Genomic DNA, 18,156 nt, shown 5'->3' with positions numbered 1-18,156 from the left:
TTTGTAATCTTTTTTTTAATAATATTAATATTTGTGCAGTACACAGCTTAGCAGAAACATAGTGAAATAGATAAATACACTACATTTAATGTTAAGTTACTTGTATTGTAGACTGCATAAATTACAGCTGTGACTCAAGTGTGTGTGTAGCACACCTGATAAAGACAATGAACCACACAGTATATAATATTTGTAGATCATGTGCTCATAGGTTCATAGGATGATACTAGGCTGTTGGCCCGGAGGCCCTTATAATCCTAGCCAAGAATTTAACCCATGTTCTCACAAAGTAGCAGGGAGACAGGTGGGATCCCACGGTATATTTTTCTGATTCCCATCCAGTCATCCAGGTTCCTCTTAAAGAGGGCTAGTGAGGTCATCTGCTTGACATGAAGAGGAACTCTATTCCACAGATGGAGGAGTTGTTAGGACACAAATCTATCCAGCCAACAAGGCTATGCTTCTGGCACCAGTCATTAGTTTGTTTAAGACCTTTTTGGAAGATGGCCAGGACTCCATTAAAAAGGGGCTCTGCTTGGCCCAATGAATTATCCCGGTAAACAAACTGCAAAACAAAGAAAGAATGTCCTGCACACATAAAATAAAAAAGATAACTGTATCATACTTGGAGGAATAAAAGTTATCACAAGGAATGCTCAAGCTCAATTCATTTTTGTGTGGGGAACTACCTAAAGGATAAATGTATATAACTCTCCCCATAATACATAGACATTTATTTCTACATATTATACAAATATATTTGAAAGAAAAACAAATACACGTATAAACACATATCTTATTAAACGTATTAGACTTATGTTTCTCCCTCTTCCTTCTTAACAAGTGTTAAAAACGTAGAAACTAGGGAAAGTTTTAAAGCACTATTCCAATTCTCTTCAATCGAATGGAACACCGCATTGAACAGACAATGCCACCCTTCTCTCATTTCCCAGTCTAAATGACTACAGTGTTTCTTCGGCAAATCCCCACCCCCACTTCTATGAAAAGTTCAACCTTTGTCATAGATTCACAGGCCGAACTCAAATAGTAACCAGTGCTGTCAGGAAAAACCGTGTTAGGGTCAATGAGTTCGTTTCTTGAAAATGACTGGGTGGATGGGGGAGATTCGTGGGCTAGTCGATGTAAATAAAGTAGTGAAAATGTATACGTTGAAATGGAGCCATTTGTAAAATACGTTAGCAAATTCAGAAGAAATTCTTTATATAGCAGTTTCAATTACAAGTATTTCAGCTTTTCTTTGTTTTAATGCACGTATGAGAAATCCATTCAAAATAGAAGTCCCCTCTATCCAAAGTTTGGTAGCTTCTTGTATTACGTCACATATGAGTAATTATGTGCCGGTTCCACTTTTTTCTATCGTTCTGAAATGTGTTTCAAGTTCTAATACTATTATTTGTTAGGTTAGCTGTTGTTTTGTTTTATTTATATTGATATTGATATTAATATTAAACTTTTAGATATATTTCTGTTTACCCACTTGAGTTTTCTGTTGTGCTGTGAGTAAGACCGTATAATTTGTCATTTCTTGGAGTTTGACAGGAAGGTATGTTTCACTGTCCGATACGATTTTGTTCGTTTTTTCTTCACCGAGATGCAGCCGTGTTGTGTTGTACGCATTCGGTGAGGGGAGTAGTTGGCTGTAAGACCTTACGTGGCAGAGCGCTGGAGTCTTGTAGCTGTCACACCCAAGCAGCGTGTCCGGTCGATGTTACGGGTGGACAGGTGACAGCGGTTACTTCAACCGGTGTCGCGACAGCATCTTCCGCCAACGTTCCAGGGTTGCCCTCTCGATTAGGTAAGGACAAACATGAAAATGAGAGTTCTGGTACGTTGCTGCTGGCAGTGTGATTTCAGCAATATTGTATAAGGTTGTTAAATACAACACTGTATATACTAAATTGTATGGATTATTTTTGCGCTGGTGTCTCTGCCACTTGACCAGCGAGCGTCTCTAGACAAATAAGTGCTCACTCTTTCTTAGAAGTATTTTTCCCAGAACATTTTATTGATCCAACGGCAGTGACAGCAGAAAGTTATGCCGGTGGTGTTGGGGTCAAGTAAGTCTGAAAGAAGTAATTTGTTCCCTTTTTATATTTCTGATAGTGCCCCACGTGGAAAGATGTGCTATAATTTTAAGCAAAACGGATTTTGCATACTGGTGCTGGAACGCCAATAGCCATTCATCTCCAGTACATACCCCATTATTTTTGCCTCACACTGGAGATATTTTTATAAAGATTGTGATAGTTACACAAGTTGGTAGATCAACAGGTATTTTCAGAACAATAATAAGTATGGAATACCTCTAAACTGCCCAGATTTTTTTGCCTCATGTGTTGGTTTGTTTTTCCTAAAATTTGTGGCTTTCTGGCAAATTACTGGTTACTCATTGAGGACTGACGTGAGTAAATAATGGCAGACATTTGCGTTTCGGGCATCCTATCTTTCAGAAAAATTACTGCTAATGCAAAACCTCTTATATCAACTTTCTAAGCCTGTAAGAGCAATATTTAAAAAGTGTCCCTACTTGTGGGCTTTTGTCCCCCCATTATTTGTGGCTTTGCCCAGATTTCTTCCTCGAAGAGGTATAATGGTAGTCTCTGATTTTTCAGAAAATTAAAAATTTTATAATGGGTAGTCAAAATATGAGGCAAATAATATGTTCTGTGAAATCTGAGAGTCTTAAGAGATGTGCCTGTATCCTTAAATGTCTGAAAATTAAAACCGTATGCCACTGGCTTAAACAAATCATAGTAGAGGGAGGGTCAGAGAGAGGAGCACTACCTTAACCTTCAGAATAAGGTTTTAGATGTTTGATTTCCATGCTTTTCACTCCTATTTTTTATAGATTTAGTCAAAGTATATAATAATGTGCAACAAATTTTGTGAATAAGAGGAGCAAGACAAGTGCCCTGTGGCTAAATCACTGCAGTTGAGAAGTATGCAAGTGCCCATCGATATAGGAGTTGTCAATAAATTCTGGTAGACCAAATAGTTTGGTACTGTCGAGCTGCACTTGTGTAAGAGTGAGGATAGTTTTAAGTTGTGCATTAACTCTTCTGTTCAGAAAATACAGTGTTGTACCGGGCAAGGAAGACTTAAGGTGCTCAGTGGAATGTATGTTTCTGTCTTGAGTTAAGCTTGGACTAATTTGGCAGTGATGTTTACTTCATTACTTATTTCAAGAAGTGCTTTCAGGAGCATCGTCAAACAACATATTGTCTATATTTGGAAGTTCACTATTATTGTGTGCATCTGAATTTGGTGTGTAGCTTACTTTGAATATCCCATATAACTATTCAGTGGCCTGTAATAGCTCATTACAAGTAGTGGCTAAAGTTTGATGAAATTTAAATTGATGCACTTAAAGTAAGAAGCTACACTAAGCATTTTACAATAACAGATGTTTACTTTCCAAAACAATGTTATAATGCTAATATGACATTGTCAACAAAGCTGATAAATAGGTGATCTGAGCCACAGCTCAGTTACAAATTCCAGCATAGGCGTTACAGTTCTGTGGTGCAGTCTAATACAGACTAAGAGCAATTGTAAGTAGGGATTTGATTTTTTTTTTTTTTTCATAAATGCAGTACACTTCCACATGTAGAATCTTTCCACGTTGTTGCTGCAACAATATTTGAAGGCTTGTGAATATTTTATATACATAGGTTCATAGCTGTGTACTAGGCTAATGGCCCTGGAGCCTTTACAAGCCTAGCCCATAAGATTACCCTGGCATTGTGCCACCTGACCTTAGTTCCCAGTGCCTCTGTCGAGTAAAGCCACTGGATCCTTGGGGTGAATTTTTTTATTTCCCATCCACTCGTCAAGATTTCTCTTGAAGAGGGCCAGTGAGGTGCTCTGCTTGTCATGCATGGGAAGTCTATTCCATAGCATAGGCAGTCTCTGGGTTATGAGCATGTCCCTCCAACATTTTCTGTTTGTGGTAATGAGGTTGAGGTCTCTGGACCGTGTGGTGCAGAGGGATTGGGATTTCTTTAGATGTAGCATTTCTAGCAGCTGGGTCAGACATGGCTTTGTAAATCAAGCAATAATTGATGAAACAGTGGATGTTTTTTGTGTGTGTCATTGGTAGGATAAGTAGTTGTACACATTTTTAACACATTCATGATTGGAAGGTGTGAAGACCGGTAGAGATGGGTGAAGGCTGCTAGCCTAGTCAAATAGAATTATGAACCAAATTCTATCATTTGTAAACACTGTGAAATGTTGAACTTAAAACACTGTGGCAACATAGCTTTCTTTACAGCAGAGGGCAAAGTCAAGCATTTCTTGTTGATCCTTCTGAAATTAAAATTATTTCATGACTGCCTTTGATGTTTACAAGTCGGCTCCAGTCCGGCTAGATGAAGGCTTCCTGGCTATTGTTTTAAGGCTAAAGTTAATGACCAGAATTTACATGTAGTGTAAAATAATGTAAATGCAGTTTCTGTCAGCCTGGGGACACCAGGAAAGTGCAAAAGATGATGTAATGTTTAGCAGAACTGCCGTTTTAATTTAAACAGTGAGAACCGTAGACTAAGCATTTTTGTCTTGATATCCAACTCATCAGCACTCTGCTTGTTGTCTTGTGTAAGTTATCTTAGACTTGTGTTTTCTTTTAGAATACCTAGGAATTAGAAAATTTAGACTGTTTTTCTGTGATGTCAGAATTGTACTACTGATTTATTTTAAGTATTTGTGTGTGATCTCTGAACTCTTGACTAGCACTGACTGTGTAGTAGAAAGTATTGTCTTGTGGTTTTAATTATTTATTATTAAATATTTTGAAACCTTTTTACTGTGGCTGGTTTGTGTAGAGATAAGTTGAGCTCTAGAGTACATTGTAGAGATAAGTTGAGCTCTAGAGTACATTGCATATTTATAGAGTTTACTGTCCAAGACATTCCAAATAAGCTTTGACTGTTTAGTCACATCTACCAATTGGGTGATAATATTGCACAGTGATAATTGGACACCCTTTTAAGGGCTTTTGGGTAGCTGATATTAGCTGGATGGTGGCAGTAATTACTACCGTATAGTCTGGGTAAAAGGGGCACAGCTGGAGAACCTGTGCCAGCCATCCCCAGAAGTGTCTGTGTGGTTGTGTAAACTCTTCTCATTGTGGGTGTGTCAGCTGCTTGGGCAGGGACACGAAGCACTGGATGGACAGAGAGGGTGCTGGAGATTTTAGCTTGCCCAGCTAGGCTGAGATCTGGACCCTATAGCTGTGCCAGTGGGGAGTCGGAGCGACCAGCCCCAGACTGACTTTGATCTCTGTGTGCTCTTAAGGAAAATTGCACTTTACTGTGTGCATTTGTTATCCTTTCCGTATATATGTTACGCCCTCTCTGGTGTTAGTGGTGAGGATTGAGGCTCCTTGATTGCTGGGCCAGGGCACGGGTGTCACAGAAGGTAAGAAGTAAGGTGGTCTGTTGAGTTCAAGTCTGAGCTACCCACTTCATCCAATACCTATACTGTCACTTTACTGACATTTTTAGTCTGTGAATATATTTATTTAATTCTGGTTTCTAGATAGTTTATAGAAGGGAATTCCATGCTGCTAACATTTGTCTAAGGCTCTTTTGCCCATTGGTTTTGTGAACTGTGGTCTAGCTAAGCCGATTTTTAGCTGTATTTTAGTTTGGGGCTTGCTTTCCTCTGGTTGAGCAAGCAGTGAATAAGCAACAGTGAATAGTGTTGCACTCCTCACTAACACTTGTGATGGCAGTAGCAGGTTATTAACCCTCGACTCCAGTTTTAAATATTGCCATACAATCACCCTTCAGATTATCTTCTCAAGATGTGTGGTGATTTGTTAGTGCAGCATTCACCTATCTCCTGATTATGCAGACACTGTTATGGCCTTTGGAGGAGCAATTACAATTTTGGTTGCTTGCATTCAGCCCTTTTGCCAGGAGGAAAATGGTAAAGTGTGGAATGTGCAGTCTCTCAGTCCATGGCTAGTTTTTCACTGCAAAACTCCACCCTGAAAGCCAGATAGTCAGTGTTGCAGAAATCCAGATAGTCTGGCAGTGGCCCCACCAATGGGAATATGCCAAGAATTTATTTGGACTGCAGGTTAGATGTTGCTTTCCCTATCAATGATTGATTTTGGAGTATTGGCAAAGAGAGATGAGGGGGTCCTAAACAAAAGACCACCACTGGTAGAGTTTTTAGTAGAATGTAGAACAGAAGCTGCTGTTAAAGGAATAATTAGTAGAGCATATAAAATATTGCATTATAACTATTAGTAGAGCATATAAAATATTGCATGATAACTATAAGACTCTATCAGAAGAGGATAGAAAGAATTGGGAATAGAGATTAGATGAGCAATCCCCAAAGAAACAATGGGGGGAATATGTTTGACAGGTCTCCCAAATATGCAACAAAATCCGAGATTTTAGGATTTTTGCTTGGAAACGTTTACATTTTATGCCCCAAGTATGCTCCAAAGAGTTTTTCTTCAGGGAGACGGCAAATGTTGGAGATGTGATGGGAAGAAAGAGGTAATTGAGAACATGTTTTCTGGGAGTGTAATAAGTTGGCAGACCTTTAAGAATTCCCTGCAGACTACTCAGAGCACCAATTTTCTTACCCAGTGTCGAAGGAAATGATTTTTCTGAGCTATGATAACAGAATGAGAATTGCCTAGTCGTAGTAAGGCCCTGCTGAGTCTAATTTTGATGGCTGTCAAAATAAGTGGTTGCTAGAAAATGAAAACCAAAGTCTAAACCAACTGTAGTAGAAGTAGTGAATATAGTAACAGAGAGAAAATAACTGGAAATGGGATATTTTAGAAAAGGGTAGAATCAAATTACATAGGAAAAATGGGAATTGTAGGAACAATTACATAGGAAAAAATGGGAATTGTGGGAACAATTGCATAGAATGTCAAGAATCTGAATGGCAACACTTAGATCTTCTCTGAGTTGCAGCACAATGGCACTAAATATACAGACCCAACTGATATTTCCAACATCCTGGCAGATAGGTTCAGTGCTAACTTTACCCCCCCTCTCTCACCCCCTAAAGGGCCCATCTCTGTACCGGAAGAATGCAAAGTTCCTGTAATCATGGCTGCACAGGTAAAACCACACTCACCAAAGCCAAGAACACAGCATCCATGGGACCAGACAACATCCCAGGCTGTGTTTTACACGAACTACAGAACGAACTGGCACCCTACCTAAGTACCATGTTCAATCATAGCCTCACCTAAGACTTTGTGCCTGTTGAATGGTGCACAGCGACTGTTATACCACAAAACAAGGAGGGAGCCACCACGGACCCTGGGAACTACCACCCCATTAGCCTGATGAGCCAGGTCTGCAAGGCCATGGAACATATCATCATGGAACTTATAAACAAAGACATTGGTAATCCCCAAACTCTGGAACCCACCCAGTTCGGGTTTGTAAAAGGCAGATCATGTCTCCTAAACCTGATAGACTTCTTAGAAGCAGTCACCAAAGTCGTAGACGAAGATAAGGTGGTTCACACAGCCTATCTAGATCTTGCCAAGGCTTTCAACACCATCCCTCACTCTGGAAATATAGATAAACTCACTAAACTAGGTATAAATCCCTGTGTCACAAGATGGGTTGCCAACCGGCTCACTGACAGAACCCACACTGTGAAAGTAGCAGACTCCAAATCTGACTTCAGACCAGTGACAAGTGGAGTACCACAGGGTTCAGTCCTGGGTCCCCTCCTGTTACCAAACACAGAAGGTCTTTGGCTAACGAAGTTTGCAGATGACTGCAAACTAGGAACTGTAATCAAACCGTAATCAAAACTCCTAACAATGTGGACATTCTACAAAAGGGCCTCACTGAGACAGATGCCTGGTGTCAAAAGCCATGGCCTCAAGCTCAATGCCAAAAAGTGCATAGTCATCCCCTTTGGTAAAAACTCTGTACCCATGAGCTGCCACATAGGCGGTAGTATACTTAACACAGAAAGTGTGATAAGAGACCTTGGGACACAGGTGGACAGTAATCTCTTATTGATAATCAGATTGCCACAGTAGTCAGGAAATCCTACGTGGCACACCTCATCACAAAAGGTTTCTCATCCAGAAAAAAAGTTATTGTTCCCCTCTACTCATCACTCATTAGACCCATTATAGAGTACAACTCCTTTTTGTTATGTAGTTCACAGGACATCTAGAACAACTGGAAAAGCAGCAGCAATACCTCACAAAGAGGATTACTGGCCTCAAACAGATGCCCTATGCAGACCGTCTCAAAGTACTCCATCGCATATCGCTTACTCAGAGGTGATTTCTGCCTAACATACAAAGCTATGTCAAACCCAGAGCTGTTGGACATGCTCCACTTAAAGAAATCCCAATCCCTCCGAGCTACACGCTGTAGGGACCTAAACCTTGTTACCACAATAAACAGAACATGCCGGAGGGATAGATTCCTGTCCCAGAGACTTCCCATACTCTGGAATAAACTACCCGTCTATATCAGACAAAGCTCCTCATTAGCACTCTTCAAGAAAAATCTTGATGATTGGCTGGGAAATAGGAAATTCACCACGGGGATCACTTCTGTGGCTCTGCTTGACAGTGGCACAGGAAGATAACTTTCTTGGGTGGCAAAAGCCAGGATACCTTTTTGGCTGGGCTTGTATAGGCCCTAGGGCCGATAGTCTAGTACCTACCTATGAGCAATAATACTGGGAAGGGGAATGAGGTTTAAAAGAAGGCAGGATTTGAATGCGCTATGTACACTGGCAATGATTGGCTAGATTATAAATGTATGTTTGCAATTAAAATTACGTCAAGTATTTTATTTTCATTTATATAAATCTATTGCCTTTGTCATAAGGGATTACTTTAATAACTGTGTTTCTTGTTTTAAAAAAAAAAAAAAAAAAAGACAGCTAGAGGTAAATCTCCTGCTGTATATTACAGGGCAGTTTGGGGCACACGATGGGAAGGTGTGACTTGGGGACTGTTAGCTGTATGATTCACATAGTATCCTTAGAGTTTAAAAGTAGACTAACTTGACCCAGAAGAATACTAGGAGTTTTATGTGTTTTTTTTTTTTTTTGAGAGACTCCCACCTCCCCCGTTGACAATTGAGCTTCCCTCTTGTGCACCTAAATGACCCATCTGTTCTTCTTGGAGTTGGTGGGTGCATCTCCTGCTGTGGGTAGGCATTTTGTTTGTACTCCCAGCTATCTCTCCTTTGCAGACATGAAATTCTGTAGCCTATGCTTAGCAAGGATGTGTTTATGTGTAACTGTGCATGCCCCCATCTCAAGGCAGGGTGCTGTTCTGCATTACTAATGTCACCAGGTTCATTGCAGAGGGTGATTTAAAAAAAAAAACTCCCAATATGTCACCAGTGAAGCAAACTCAGTTGCCAACTTCCTCACAGAATGAGCAAACAAGCTTATTTTTGTTGCTCACTTCAAACCTGTTTGCTCAGCTTTTCCAGTGTCTGCTGATAATTGGATAGTGATTATCTTATGCATAGTCCATGGTTTTATAGCCCTGTACATTAGAAGGGCTGGAGTGGCTGAATGATTGATAATGTATTGTAAAAGTCTGTATTGGAAGCACTGTCTGAAACCAGGCTGTGTTTACCAGTGTATATGAATATTTATGCCAAAATGTTTTTGCACCATGAATGTGGGTTAGACAGTGTTTACATTTTTCTTGAAAAGTGATTTCTTGCAGTATTGGATTCATTTTAAATCTTGGATAAAAAAACAAGAAATGTACTTTTCTGAAACCACTCTTGGGGTGGGATTACAATTTCCTACAGCAATTGCATGCTGATTGGACATCTGTAGTTGGGCATTGCTAGTATAATATGAATATGAGTGAGTTGGTAAAATGGTTGGGGAGACTGAGGGGTGTACTTTGTTTACCCTGTCTGGTGAGGAAATACAGGGAGGTAGTAAGACCTCCTCAGTGGAAAATAGCAATTCTGTAATGAATTTCCCACACTGTGGGAGAAATCTAGTGTAACCTTTTAGCACTGCATAGCAAGATCTGCTAGATTTCTTGTCATTGCAAGAAGTTTTTGTGATGGGATGGTGGTTCTGACCTTTTCATGAATCCATTCTTGACCGCAAGAAGCAGTTTTGCTTTTGAAGTGTACCAAGTACAATGCAAGGCTGTTCAGAACTTGCAGTGTAAAATAGCGGGCTATTTACATTGGAACCAACAAGAAATGTTCTGTAGGTTTTGCTGGATCCCTGTGAAAAGACCTACCAGTGTTTCTTCCAGATGTTTGTGGCAAGGATCCAATGTTGCTGTTTATGTTCTGCAGATCAGATCCCTGTGTTCTAGTATGAGAGCTCAAGCAAGCAACTGTTGTGTAGCCAGCAATGTCTTGCATTGGATAGTGTAAACCTATTTGTGGAAAGATAGGTGCATTTAGATAAATGGTAGTGGTAAATCGTTTCTTTGTGTGTCTTGCTTGTTATAACTCTTTGGACTTCACTGCAGAAAACTGCCATTTGGGCCACTCTAGTTACTAAATTGCAGTCCAGTAATATATGGTTTGTAAATTTTATTTCCTTGCTTATACAGTACCTTAAATTGCCAGCAGGTGATCCTACCATTTGCCAGCTAAAGGGTCTTGCCAAGTTCTACTGGAAATCCTACATTAATTAGGGGCTTAGTTTAGGGTTTTGAATTGTTGCCATGTGGTGCAGATTCAGTGTCCACTCAGACTTCATGTTAGTAATGACTTTCTGGGTGTTGCAGTTGGCAAGCTGGCCTTATGATGCTGTTTTTCACTCCTTTTAATAATTAACTACAGTTGCATTCACATCATTCAGCATGATATGTTGGCTAATACTGCAACCCTGGGATTCATGAAGCTTGCGCAAGCGTAGCGTAGGAGGTATAACACCAAATATGGCCGCCGAGCGATTCAGGTACGATCCAATTCCACGTGTACTACCAGCGTACGCCAGATCTGCGCAGCTCTCGGCTCATGTATGCTAATCACCCCATGCAGAGTAGTGCAACATGCAAATGAAGGTACATAGCAATTCATGAAGTGGTGCAGGCGTAGTGTAAGCATACAGAAATGTAAACCAAAAAAAAAACAGTTTACATTTTTCCAAACAGAACATCGGAGCCATGAAAGCGGACCAGACTTGCGTATTACAAAGTTAACGTATGCCAATGGCTAAATATACAGCCAATGGCATAAAAAAACATGCACAACACATAAAAAATAACATTTAATGTCATGGCCACATTAACACAAGTACAACTGCAGGGCATTTGTGCGCAAACGGGAAAACAAGGAAAATATATACAGATGTCATAAAACTGCAATGTAACACAAATCATGATTTCACCATAATGTCAATGGTATGCATGCTACACCACAACCAGGCTGCAAGGGTTGCTAAGGGTCTGTGACAGTGTTCTTCGCGGTAACTATGAATTAGTAGTCAATGCCATGCAAATGAGGCAAGTAATACTGAATCGCAAACATCCCGCCGGCCTAAGGATGTACCATACGGTGCAGCGATACAACACCAAGGAGTGGCCTGGAGGTATACATGACATCAGCAGTGGGGTGTGCCACCGTAGCTGTCGGCACTTTGGAGCATTGCAAATCCGGGTTGCCCATTGCTAAGCAAAGCCACAGGATAGGGGTGTGGATGTAGCCATAGCTTTGTTTAGCTGAGAGCACACATGGTGCCCAAAAGCGCATGTGTACGTGGATGACAACATGCTCGAAACCCAGTAAACGGCCGCACGTGGCGTGCACCACAGCTGAAACAGAAAGTTTACAAGAAGACAATAAGGAAATGCTGCAGTAGGGTAATTGGAGTACAACTGAGTAATTAACACACATTTAACTCACAGTGGGCCATTGACGGCAGCTAACAAGGCTGCTAGTAGCAACCGGCAGAACAGGATAGGGGCGGTATTGGATTACAAAGAAAAGAGAGCTGTCTCCGCAGAGCAAAGCAAACCTGCAGTAGATCGGCTATAGAACACATTTCGCAACACAATCCTGGTTTGGGAAAGTACAAAACAAGAAAGCAGGCTGCCGGATGCATGCCTGACAATGGGAGTGGAATCGTTAAGAAAAGTGAAGGCAAGGGCAAGAGGTGATCCACGGCATCTAAATGTAATTCAACACCAAAGGCACCACAATAGCAGTACCTGTGGTAAAACACATAAGTAAGATACCCTGCAGCTCTGATTGTACATACATACCCTATGACATCATCAGTGTTCAAAGCACAATAGTATAAAGTGTGAAGGCACCTCACACACACTCGTGTATTCCCAAACACACTGCACCATCGGTGTAAACAGATGGGGAACTTTTACAGTGTACTTGTTGGGAGCTGCCATAGCTGTGATTTATCACCATGAGTTGGAGACTGGTGGTGTGGAGGATGATGCTGATAACCACCTCAGGCCCCGGAGGAGGAGAAGAGTGTTCAGACCAAGGGTAACCTACCAGGGGCTACATGATCTGGAGATAGTAGAGCATTACAGGGTGGACAGGGACATCATACAGCAAATTGTTGAGCTGTGCCGGCCACATCTCGGATCCAGAAACAGAGGGGAACCCATCCCAGTGGACATGAAGGATATGTGTAAGCTTGAGAATACTAGCCACAGGTACCTTTCAAAGGCCAACTGGAGATATCATGGGGATCTCACAGGCATCAGCATCCAGGGTACTCCACCAGTTCCTAGATACCATGTTACCACTTGCCAATGAGCATGTATACTTCCCCCAAACTCAGGAGGAGTTGGCCAGCAATATGCTTCTCTTCCACCATGTGGCAGACTACCCAGAGGTACTGGGTGCAATAGACTGCACGCACATACATATCAAGTCACCACCCGGTGAGCATGGTAGGCGCTACATAAACCGCAAGGGATACCACTCCAACTGCCAGGTCGTGTGCAATGCCCAGGGCATTATCACGGATGTGTGTGCTGGCAGCCCTGGAAGCTACTATGACTACCACATCTGGCATGCCTCACAGCTGTATCAGGTATTTGTCGGGGGGACATCCCATATGGCCACCTTGTGGGGGATGCTAGCTATGCACTGGAGCCGCGGATGATGACTCCCATCAGAAATGCACACACGCCCATGCAAGAACGCCATAATGAGGCACACGCACAAACCAGAATCATCATAAGAGCGTGTGTTTGGGATGCTGAAATCACAGTTCCATTGCTTGGACATATCTAGTGGAGCCTTGCAGTACTCTCCAGGCACGTGTGCCCACATCTTCATAGTATGTGCCATGATACATAATATGATCCTGCGGAAACAGCTGCAGCAGGGACATAATGGTGAAGGCCCTCACAGCCCACCGCAATTGCCAAGGGCATCACAGGCATAGAGGGATTCAGACCACGAACACCCAGTGCCAGCCCCAGTAGGCAGATGGAGGCATGCCCAATATGCCCATGACCTGGCAAAGGGGGAACGTATAGCACATACACTGACAGTGTAGGCCCCTACGGACTGACACACATCTCCACCTGCACACACACTAAAATGGATGGCACACACACACGACCACCTGTAAATTGTTATGTATATGTGGTCTACTGTGTGAATCCTACATAGGCAGCCCTCAACTATGCACACACAACAGCTATTGGTACAAGGCAAGTCAACACCTGAACAGTAAATGAAGCTAACAGCATGTGTCGATACTGTATGTATAGGTTCCTAGGTACATCGGTAGGTACATGCCTGATTGTCAGAGGGCATTCATCTGCCTGGGAAAAATGTGTCTGCTGTCGCCACACCATCGATTAACTAACTGTCCTTCTGTGGAGCAGAGCCAATTGTGTGATCCCTGGGGTGTAACCACTGTTCCCCACCCACTCTGCAAGGATTCCCTGGTGTGCTAATGAGGGGCTCCATATAATGTAATCAGGGATGTAGTCCCAAAGCATGGGGAGTACCCATGACAGGTATCTGTCACCCCAGCATTCTCCAGTTATGGTTGTGGCAAGGTGTAGCACATTAGTGTGTGGCTCACTGTGACATGGATTCCCATAGCTGGAGCACATCCATTAAACATCACTTGGACATACCATTAATAGGCATCATCCATATGTAAACTAAGTTACACATTTGTTTGCATTATGGAGGAACAGCCGTAGTACAGTCCACATACAAAACACCATAACATTTGTACATATCCCAGATGCCCCAGTGGTAAAGCCGCTGACTGTGTCGTGCATGTTCCCAGTTCCACGACCTACAAGGGCTGTTATGTAATTCCGATGGCACGAATAATGGATGTTGGATGCAGGTCATTAGAGCACATTTAAGCACACTAGTGGGTTTATGCGCCAGCAAGTGCCGGTAAGTGTCGTTTAAACATGACTACACGGATATGCGCAAAACTGGTCTAAGCTTTGCTGAATATCGCGCAGATCACGGTCAAAGCTGGCCAGAACAGCTGAAATCTGCGTTAGTCGCCCTTGTACTAATAGTGCCTGCTCTGAGAGGTAAAACTACCACTGCCAGGAGTAGAACACGCAACTATGTACACAATCGCCTACCACTAAGCTACCTGAGATGTACCAACGGCAGGTGTGTATTGTGACGGGTTAAAACACAAAAGGGTGGAGTTCAGGGAATGGTATACACTGCCATGTACCCAAGGAAAGGTGTGTTCTTTTCCTCTCTCTAATGTAAGTATTATTATTATATATATATATATATATATATATATATATATATATATATATATATATAGAAATAGGGTGATAGATATGTCGATTTTATAATATGGATATACATATATATCTGCATATATATAGATAGGTTAACGTACACAACCATGGGGGTACAAATAAATAGGATACTACCAAATACCGAATGCTTTACGTACCGACACGTGTAATCACGAGGCTTAAAGACCGAAAGACCACAATACCGGAACACTAGAACCACTAGTACTATTATCACGATGTTAAGGGACACTTAGTTATTGCTGCTGGTGCTGCAGTTCAGGTAGGTACTGTGTTTAAGTGTGTTCCTGATTGCTGTAGTGTAGTGTGTGTTCTGAGTGCGGTGTGTGTTTCCATGGGACTGTAATGTGTGTGTGTTTTTGCTTTGTGTGTCTGTTCATGTAACTCTGAGGTAGATTATTGTAGTAGGTATGGTCATAGCTGGCCTTAGGCGTAGGTCAACTAAGCAGCCGCCTAGGGCACCGCTTTAGTGGGGGCACTTTACCAGTATTTATCTGGTGTAGGTAGACCAGGATGGGGGCAGTGGGTGGTGTGGTGCCCTTTGCCTAGGGCACCAGTTGACCTAAGGCCGCTCCTGGGTGTGGTGTGGGGGGCGAAGCCACTGACATGGGATGTGTATGGGGCATGGCCACCTGGCCATATGTAGTGTCTGATGGTTTGTTTGGATGTGATGGGTAGCAGTGAGTCTGTGTGTGTGTTAGTTCCGGGAGTTTGTTGTGTGAGTTCGAGTGTTCGGTATTGTGGGTTTTGGGAGTCTGAACGGTAATGTGGTTGTTGGACGTGTGTGCGTTCCTGAATCCATGGGTATGCCTTATACAACAGTTGAAGTCTTCAAATATGTGCACAATACAATATGGACCATAGCAATCACAAAATCCGCCACGACCAAACATTATGAATAAAGGATATGGAGACTATATTATAGCAATAACCCATGCCTGGGTGTGGGTAATGCTGGATTTACCCATAGCTGTCTTTGTTTGGCCACTCGGGCTTCGTCCTCTTGAACAAACCACACCAACTGCGGGTAAATTCACCATTACCCACACCCAGGCATGTATTATTGCTATAATACACTATTATAAATATGTGCTATGGACATGAGATGAACATGGGGTTAACACCTGTCCCACCTTGCGAGGGGCAGTCCCTCTATGTGCGGTAGTGTCTTGCCCAAAATGAGTACAAATACCAATGTCCTACAATCCAGAGACGTTCTGCATGTTCCATATTTAATATAATGGTTGCATAAAGTAGTCATCTGTATCTAACATACCTACATGTAACAAGAAACAGGATAAGCAAGTAAACTGCTACAAGAATATAAGCTTTTTATATAGGCATATATGTAAAGTTCTATACTTTCTACTGACCGTGGGTATGTGTCTGCCTCTAAAATCCGATGTATGTCCTGCAGATGCCTCACTATGGCCATTTGAAAAGGTGGCAACCCAAGCCAAAGAGGTTCAGTCACCAACACAACTCCAATGAGTGCAAATATCTGTGACAGAAATACACGTGACAGCTTTCATGTAGCAACATTTCATTACATGCCGATGTTGATCCTTCAATCTCTCCGGAAATACATCACCTGCATATAGGAACCGATTAACAATGGCTTAATGAATAAGCCTGCAATAACCATAGTATCTGTCTACTAAATGATACGCCTTCAATTGGGGAAGGAGCCCTCACACACATGGAATATGTATAAATGCAGTCCCCACAAACTATGTACACCCACCTACATCTCCCCCACACCGGAAACAATTGCAATACAGACTGTAATAACATCATAAACATCCACTCACTCAATGACATCTGCAGAAGCCTTAACATAACTTGTGAGAGACTCACTATAATGGCGCTATGTGTAATCGTTGCTGTTGTACGATGGAACAGTCGCTGATGTTACAGGTTTTGTACGCAATAGTCTCATATCAGACGGTTGATATAACAGCTACACAGAACTACATCTTCTAGCCGTTATGCAAAATCCACGGTGGACATGAAGTTAAAATATCTCTGTGTCTCTCCATATAGCAGTTGCAGTTCATCACAAACAACATATCCAGGCAGTCTTCCTCGAAGGTAGGGCAAAGGGACAACGCCCAAGTGGAGCATGCAATTATACCCCACTGTTGCTATGTAATTGGCTAATGGAGTAACTGCACAGCTGATGTGCATGTAATCATCTACTCCGGAACACCAATTGGTGGCAGGATACCACATGTTACTGGTATCTATGTATAAAAGGATGGCTTGTTATACATTCAAACTGTATGTACATAGGAGAAAACTGTTAAACAGAAAAGGAATAAGACTGATATTTTCGTAAAATCGGACTACTAAGAAGGTATGTAGAACACTCAGTATGTTAGTGTATGTAGTGCCTGTTCTGTATTAATGAAAGTGTACGCAATGCATATAGTGGGAAAAGGTATTATGTAGTGATGTGTTGTTGAGCATAGTAACGCTTGTAGAAAGTTTCACATAGTATTACTGTTATATTATGCAAACATCAGGTATGTCTATTGGCTTGTACAATGCACAATAACAGGATACATATGACTTGTAGTCACCAGACAGTGTATCAGCATGATAGCTAATTGAAATGGAAGAGCTAGTCAATTATCCATGCACAAAGGACATGTAATAGCTTCATAGGTTCATAGTTAGGTACTATGCTGTCTGGCCAAGTCCATTCGTAAGCCCAACTACAGTGTTGTCACTTGCGGCACCTCCCTAGGTTAGTGTCCTGTGCCTGTGAACAGCAGAGCCATTTGTTTCCTGCATCTGTGTACAGTAGAGTCACTGCAGTGATCCCTGGCATACATGTCTGTCTCCCATCCACCCATCGAGGTATCTCTTGAAGAGTGCTAGTGAGGGTCCCTGCCTGATGTACATAGGACTCCTGTTCCAAAGCATGGTGAGTGTCTGGTTCAGGAATGTATCCCTCCAGCATGTCCTAGTCATCGTTGCATTTAGGTACATATCCCAGAGCATGTGGCTCTCGGTGGCTTTTGCTTATCTGGAGCATATTCATCAAAATCGTTTTGGGCATGGGCCTTGTATGTTCAGCAGAGATCACCTCTGAGTATGCAGTATGCAAATTAGTACAGTTGGGGTTTCTGTAGTTAGCCTACATGTGTCATCCTTCGTAGGTCAGTAATCCTCTTGATGTGTTAATGTTGTGGTATTCAAAGCCGTTGCTGTTGTCTCGTAAGGTACATCCCAAATGGGGTGTTGTACCCTTTAACGTGTTTCATAAGGCATGGGTAGAGAAGTACAATGGCTGCCTTTGTTCTGGCTACAAATCCATTACAGATTAAGGTGGCCACGTAGAAGGATATCCATGCCACCTTGGCAATATGGTTATCAAAGGAGTG

At 42.1% G+C, this 18,156-nt stretch overlaps 1 protein-coding gene across 2 annotated transcripts in view; it reads left to right on the top strand.

Moving 5' to 3' along the window:
* Positions 1-1,386: 1,386 nt before the first annotated feature.
* Positions 1,387-18,156, top strand: part of NOCT (nocturnin) — a 608,362-nt gene continuing 591,592 nt past the window's right edge. Inside the window, exon 1 of one of the 2 annotated variants that reach the window (XM_044061646.1) lies at positions 1,387-1,816. In XM_044061646.1, the coding sequence (XP_043917581.1) occupies positions 1,567-1,816 (250 nt within the window). In that variant the 5' untranslated portion in view covers positions 1,387-1,566. The remainder of the gene's footprint in view (positions 1,817-18,156) is intronic. The other variant, XM_044061645.1, reaches the window with a different exon arrangement.

Source organism: Protopterus annectens, chromosome 2.part0 (assembly GCF_019279795.1).
Source record: "Protopterus annectens isolate FY-2018-M chromosome 2.part0, PAN1.0, whole genome shotgun sequence".
Classification (NCBI taxonomy): Eukaryota; Metazoa; Chordata; order Ceratodontiformes; family Protopteridae; genus Protopterus; species Protopterus annectens.
The sequence above is the reverse complement of the archived record's forward strand: the minus strand, read 5'-3'. Positions and strand labels throughout refer to the sequence as shown.